Raw genomic sequence first — 7,385 nt, forward strand, 5'->3', positions numbered from 1 at the left:
TATCCTCTTTCTTTTGATGACGCTAAATTATAGTAAGGGCAAATTGGTCCAGAATTAAAGCAGTAGATACAAAAACATTTTTTTTATTTTTTTATTTTTTTCAGTTTGGGGTTTGAAAATAAAAGTTTAACACCTTTGACAATCAAACTGGATATGGCTTCAAAAGGATTTTTGAATAAATTCAGGTCAAGATTGAATATATATTGGGACTTGAACTATAGTTACGTCAAAAGTTGATGTTTGCTTTTAAATTTATAATCTATTTTAATGGTTTAATGTGTTCTTGCTTATTGTTTTTGCAGCATGATTTATGGAAGTTGGTTTTCATGTTAGGGCAGAGGTATTTTCAATGACACCATTTATGTTAAAAATCAACCCAATCGGATCTGTCTCCTTCGCGCGCCAAATACAAATCTCCTACCTCCCTCCAATTTTGTCTCTCTTTGGGTATGTCGAAATCCCCAATTTTACAAACCTTTTGTTGCGCAACGAATCCTTACACTGTCGGCTTATTTCCGTTGATTTCTTCTTTAATTGACTTTTTTTGCTCTTTCTTTGTTTGTGGTGATGATTGTTGATATGTTTAAGGTTTTCATTGGCTGTAATGGCGGATGGTCCGCGGAGTCCCACCGGTGGGAGTCACGAAAGCGGCGGCAAACAGAGCCCTCAGTCGAACTCGAACATCAGGGAGCAGGACAGGTTCCTCCCGATTGCTAACATAAGCTGGATTATGAAAAAGGCATAGCCTGCTAACAGTAAGATAGCTAAAGATGCTAAAGACACAGTTCAGGAATGCGTTTCTCAGTTCATTAGTTTTGTTACTAGCGATTACGTACATCCATTACATTTCACACAAACTGTAGCACACTCATATTTCGAATGCATACTTATTCACTAAGTCATAGCACTGCATAAAATTGACCAATTGTTCTACCAATTGTAGTGAAGCCTCATTAAGCCAACAATTCTCCCGCTGCAGCCATAGAAGTAGACATGTCGACCTCCGCCTCTACTGCTCCAGCTCCGGCCATTCAGGTACTTGAACTTCTCCCTTTTACCGTTTTGCCACTGATCCATGCTTCTATGGCTGGTTAGTACTACTAATAGTCATACTATACTTGCTTGAATAAAGATAGGGATAGTTAGGTAATTTTATATTTTTTAAATGTCAACTATCATATGGAAACTTTTGTAGGTATATATACTCAGATTTATATAATTATGATATATGAGCAGGTAATGAAGCGACTAAAAACAGTGATAATCTCACGAGTTTTGGTGTTCCTTTTGGCCGTGCCTATGATTCGCCCATGCAATATGGGTTCAAGCCAGGGGTGCACTAGGTTCCTAATTTGGGGTATGTCGTGTCATTTACTGATTACAAAGTATGGATTTTTGTAATTTATATGAGGTTCTTCTTCATTATTTTTATCGATTCTATTATTGAAAGCAGTTCATTTGTATATTGTAGCCTTCATAATGTATGTCCATTGCAGGTATATTGATATGTGTATGATTGACAATGGTAGGAAAGAATCATGATTTTTTTTTATGTAACTCGCAACATACTTTGAATTTATATGTATCTCTTTTTATTTTTTTGCAATTTCTTTTAATTCCTTTACCAAAAAACAAAACATAGATTGCCATTTCGTACATTTTTCATTTTTTTGGTTATAAATGCAATAAATAGTACTTTACTTTGAATTTATTGTTTTTTTTTTCTTTTTTTTTTTCTAATTTCTTTTGAAAAACATAATGACCAGCCACACACTACCATCACTAAACCGCATACATAACCGATAAAGAAAAGTATAAAACTCTGGTCTTAACCGAACCCCGCGGAGCGGGGTTTCTCCACTAGTTATTATATGATATGATTATATATTGAGAAATCAAATATTATTTATTTTCTTATTTAATATATCAATGTAAATGTCAAAATAAAAAAAATAATATTAATAATAGATGTAAAATGTTATTATTTTATTTGAGTAGAAAGATAGATAATGTAAATGTCAAAATAAAAAAAAATAATATTAATAATAGATGTAAAATGTTATTATTTTATTTGAGTAGAAAGATAGATAAAAAATCAAATATAGAAAGATATTTTATTTTTCTTACATATTAGATACATACATTTTTTAAAAGTTAGTTAGATATGACGTGATATATGTAATCCTCAATATATACATTATACAACCACCCTTCATCATAAACACAATCTCCCTGTTCGCGGATTCTTTTCAAATTTGGAAACAATTTGATCCAAATTCAATGGCGGATTCACGAGAGACATTGTTAACAGCAGTAAACAACAAAATCAACATAAAATCAAATTACTGGATTATCGATGCTCTCGAATCCAGGGGTTTTTCCTGGATATTTTTCGACCAATCAAGTCTATGGAAAGCTGGTCTCTCATGGTCAATCTTCTTCCTCTTGGCGATCTGCGTCCCGATTCTGTCACACTTGGTGTTTCAGTGTTCCACCTGCGATTACAACCACCGCCGGCCATTTGATTTGATTGTACAGTCGTCGCTCTCTGTATTCTCGGCTATTTCGTTCGTCAGTCTCTCGTCCTTCTCTCGGAAATACGGTCTCCGGCGATTTCTGTTCCTTGATAAAATGTCTGATGTTAGCGATAAAGTCCGCCATGGATATTCCGATCAGCTTCATGTATGTTTCCTGGAATACTTCCCAATTACACTTAATTTTTTATCGATTATAGAAATTCCTGTATAAATATGCATCGATCATCACATTTTAACTACAATTGCCAAAAAAAATTAGGGTTTAAACCTCACATCTAGGTATTTGTGTTCGATTACAGATTTTGGTTCCTAATATGTTCAAACTGACAACATGAGTGTTAATTTATGCAGAGAGCAATGAAGTTTTACTGTGCATTCGTGGTTCCTTGTTTTCTAGCTGATGCTATATACAAGATATGGTGGTTTATTTCTGGAGCACACCAAATACCTTTCATCTCCAACATCTACTTAAGCCACACCATAGCCTGTGTCCTGCTTTTGGGGTCTTGGTTATACCGTACATCACTGTTCTTTCTTGTCTGCATGCTCTTCAAGCTCACTTGTTCTCTGCAAATATTCAGACTTGACGATTTTGCTAAAGTGTTTGAAAGACAAGGAGATGTAGGTTTGATATTGATGGAACATCTTGCAATCAGAAGAACTCTTCGTATCATAAGCCATAGATTTCGTGGATTTGTGTTATCGACTCTCATACTTGTTACAGCTAGCCAGTTTGCTTCCTTGCTTGTGTTGACTCGGACAGGCTCACTCGTCAATATTTCTACTGCTGGAGAACTCGCGGTAATCCTTCACTCACTAACTTTTTTTTTTGTCCTTTTTGAAATTTATAAAACCTGTTTTTATTTTTCTGTCAAAAATTAAAATTTTACCCATTTGATCATTACTACACAAACCCAAATCGACTCATTTTAGGTAGAGATATTAATTGATATTTTTTGATAGATTGAACCAAGGATATAGATCCTGTAAGAAATTTTTTTTTGATAAGAAGGTAAGAAGTTTTTTTTTTCTATATATTTTTTTGACAAACAAAACAAATGAATCACTAGATGAATCAAAAATAACATGATTCACAAAAAAAAAAAATTCTCAAAAAAACATCTCGATGATTTATTTATACAATGATTTTGTTGTTATTCATTAAAATTGTTATAAAAGTGAATTTTTTCTTAATCTACTTAAAAATGAATCATAAAGATGTTTTTTTTGGGAATTTTCTCTTGTGAATCATCTTACTTTTGAATCATCTAATAATTCATTTTGTTTGTTCGCTAAATGTAGAAAAAAAAACTTTTTACCTTCTTACCAAAATTTTCCTTCTTATTTGATCTTGACTCATTAAACCAAAACCAAAACCATCAAATTATTCCACAACACAATTATATTGACATCTTGTAATGATTGTAGTTGTGCTCGGCTACACTTGTGAGTGGGTTACTCATATGCTTGCGCTATGCGGCAAAGATCACACACAAAGCTCAATCTGTGACAAGCTTGGCAGCCAAATGGCACACATGCGCCACCGTGGACTCATTTAATGACATTGATCCTATCGACGAGACTCCATCTACTAACATTACTTCCGAGAGAGAGAATTACAATTTTAACCCTCATTCACATTCGGATAGTGAAGAAGGAGATGAAGACGAATTGGACAATACAAAGTTAGTTCCAGTCTATCGGCATACAGTCTCATTCCAGAAAAGACAAGCCTTAGGTGAGTTTCATTATTTGATACGCATGACTAAGCAAAATAGTTTAAAGCTTAAACTGGCCGATAAAAAGATTGGACTAATTATAATTGTTTCTAATCTTAGAATGACCGGCTAATCCTTTAACAGTCGTGTAAAATCAGACCGAAATAATTCTAAACTGAAACTTGTTTTAGTCATAAACCGATTAAAAAACATATATAAAACTATATGTAAATAACTTTTTATATCACATGTTTATTCAATCATTTTGTAATTAAGTGAAAATAAATATTTAAAAATTTCTATGAAAATAAATTTAACTTTTTACATAACTTACAATGACTTCTTAGAATATTAAGTTATGCTTTTAGTTTGTAATTATAAGTTATATAAAAAAAACTAATATATTTTCTAGGAGGTTAACTTATTGCCAAACTAATTACTAGCCTATTGTAAAACAATTCTATTTAAATAATCCAAGACAGTCCTAATATTTTTTCCCACCCAAAAATGTAAAAGAAGGAAGGACATGGTTGTAAGTTCAAAAGATGTAGATGTTTTTCTTATCCTCATTTGAAAACAACCTTAAAAGGCTTATAGAGTCTTATCTAATGTAACAATGTAATCTTAATCCCTAAATTTTTATAAGAATCTTAATTATGGTTGCTTTCATAGCCTATTCAATTAATATGATTGGATTTTACATGTTGCAGTGACATACTTTGAGAACAACAAGGCTGGGATTACAGTATTCGGTTTCATGCTAGACAGGTCATATCTACACACAATATTCGCGCTTGAAATGACTCTAACACTTTGGTTACTCAACAAAACAATAGGTTTCTCATAAACCCTATATCCGCTATGTACAATGATCACTCAAATGAATTACATAACCAATACAAGGTTAGCTTTACTTGTGTCAGTTTTGAATTTGGTCAGTTTACGAATAACGATAATTTGTTGTTATACTATACATATCTAATTTGTTAATCTAATTATTTGTTCAATTTATGATAGTATAGCCATAAAACACAGTTTATACGCAAAGAAATATGTAACGTATTTTGATTGATTTAATAAGTAGGAATTTGTAATATTTTAATTAAGCTCAAAATATAGCAATAATAAACATGATTCTTGAAGTTGTTTGTGAAGGTATCAAATATACACATTGGCGTGTCAATTCTTTTCTTATATGCTTTTTTAGTATTATAAATAAAAGGTAATGTGATTGTGTTTGTTTTGATCTCATTTGTTCATCTAGTTATTTATTTTTAATTATTTTTTTGTATTTTACAGCCTTAAACATTCAAATTTTATGTCATTAAAACCATTTTACGAGTTTTGAAGCGGTTAGTTTTTTATGACATTTACGTGGCATGCGACATGTCATTTTAGTGACCATAACATTCCTAAGTGACGCTAACAGTAACAATGCATCCATATGGATTTTTGATTTAAATTTTCTTAAATTTAAATTTAAAATTTTATTATTAGTATCTAAGCTTTTATAAATATAAAACTACACATATATATATATTCATATCATAATAAAGAGCATGAAGAAATGTTTTCAGTTCTTTGAAACATGTTAAAGTTAAACACAGTCATCGGTTATCGTCTACCACCACCACCCATCGGTCGTGTACCCTCGACCACCACCGTATTCTACCATAGCAATGACGGTGGGAGATTGATGATTACCAGCTCCGAAATTTGAGGGAGTTTGAGAGATAAAGAGGGGTAAGAGGAATTAAAAGTTGTTAGGGATTTACAAAGAAGATAATTACGGTAATGGATTTTGTTACTACTTTGGAGGTGATATAATGGAGGTATTAGTGTTTTGATGATTATCATATGTGTATTTAAGTATATAAAGAATAAGTATGTTCTTGTATGTTTAACCCTATTTCATTTACTCATACGTTCTTGTGTTAAAACATGTATCATCACTAAGGAAATTTTAAATTTGTCTCTATGAGTGTTGACCGAGTTATTATTAAAACCACTTTCAAAGATATTTATATTTATCTATCTATCTAGTTATCTATCTCTTATAAAGGAGGTCATTCAAATAAATACGGTTCAAGATAGATGACATATCTTAAACCATATTCATTTGAAACTCCAAAGACTTTTTGACTTGTGTATTTAATAGATATGTAATTGAAATGTTTGCCTAAACATTTCAACTTATTTCAACTTATGTTATTTAATTCATTGATTACTTGAAATTATTTTTGTATATAAAAACATTATGTTCATGTATGGTTACTCACACAAGCACACAAACTCTTTTTTATAAATTAATTTCCAGCCCAAAACAAATAAAAAATAAATAAAAATAATAATAATAACGAGACGATGTTAATTTTTTAATTAACCCATGTAATACATGTGTCTTACACCTACTATATATATATATATATATATATATATATATATATATATATATATATATATATATATATAGAAAAAAAAAAAAGAGAGAGAGAGAGAGAGAGAGAGAGAGAGAGAGAGAGAGAGAGAGAGAGAGAGAGAGAGAGAGAGAGAGAGAGAGAGAGAACCATTATTAATCAAGGAACCAAGAAACCAATCTAAAGCGTCGAAATTTAAAGCGATCAACGGCAAAATGAAGGGTTGTAGACTTTTACAATGGACGCAATGCACCGGATTATAACAAAACTCACTTCCTTTTTTTCGTTTAAAATTTTTTTTAGGCCGTGTTTTTTATCGAAAAAAAAACCAAGTATACCGTTGTTCACGATTTTTCGTCCTCTTTCCAAAGAGATCGATGATGATATATAAAAAAACGAATTTTTTTTCGAAAAAAACTCACTTCATTTTATTTGTTGAAAAGTTAAGGTCTATTTTTTTTATAGAAAAAAAATTAATAAATATATCAAAATTCATGATTTTTGTACTTTTTAAACATAGATTCATATTCACGTAAAAAAAACGATATTTCAGTTCCGATTCACATTGTGAACCTGTTCAGATTCATATTCTGAACCTGTTCAAATTCACATTGTAAACCTTCTCAGATTCATAACGTGCATAATAGTAAGTCAGATTCACAATGTGAATCTGAACTGATCGAGCTTTTTCACATTGTGAATGTTAAAAATTG

General features: G+C 31.2%; 1 protein-coding gene across 1 annotated transcript; it reads left to right on the plus strand.

Annotated features, from left to right (window-relative positions):
• Nucleotides 1-2,187: 2,187 nt before the first annotated feature.
• On the plus strand, nucleotides 2,188-5,397 carry MRB1 (transmembrane protein, putative (DUF3537)). Its single transcript, XM_079058860.1, has 4 exons — nucleotides 2,188-2,682; nucleotides 2,889-3,338; nucleotides 3,966-4,275; nucleotides 4,966-5,397. Exons 1-4 carry the CDS (start codon nucleotides 2,281-2,283, stop codon nucleotides 5,100-5,102), a joined length of 1,299 nt encoding a protein of 432 aa, XP_078914986.1. The 5' UTR covers nucleotides 2,188-2,280; the 3' UTR covers nucleotides 5,103-5,397.
• Nucleotides 5,398-7,385: the final 1,988 nt, after the last annotated feature.

Source organism: Lactuca virosa, chromosome 7, assembly GCF_052849685.1.
Source record: "Lactuca virosa cultivar CGN04683 chromosome 7, Lactuca_virosa_CGN04683_v6, whole genome shotgun sequence".
Classification (NCBI taxonomy): Eukaryota; Viridiplantae; Streptophyta; class Magnoliopsida; order Asterales; family Asteraceae; genus Lactuca; species Lactuca virosa.

Coding starts and splice junctions, on each gene's coding strand:
- MRB1 (XM_079058860.1), top strand. CDS start 2,281: ATGGCGGATTCACGAGAGACATTGTTAACAGCAGTAAACAACAAAATC. Junction 2,683..2,888: donor GATATTCCGATCAGCTTCAT/GTATGTTTCCTG, acceptor TAATTTATGCAG/AGAGCAATGAAGTTTTACTG. Junction 3,339..3,965: donor CTACTGCTGGAGAACTCGCG/GTAATCCTTCAC, acceptor TAATGATTGTAG/TTGTGCTCGGCTACACTTGT.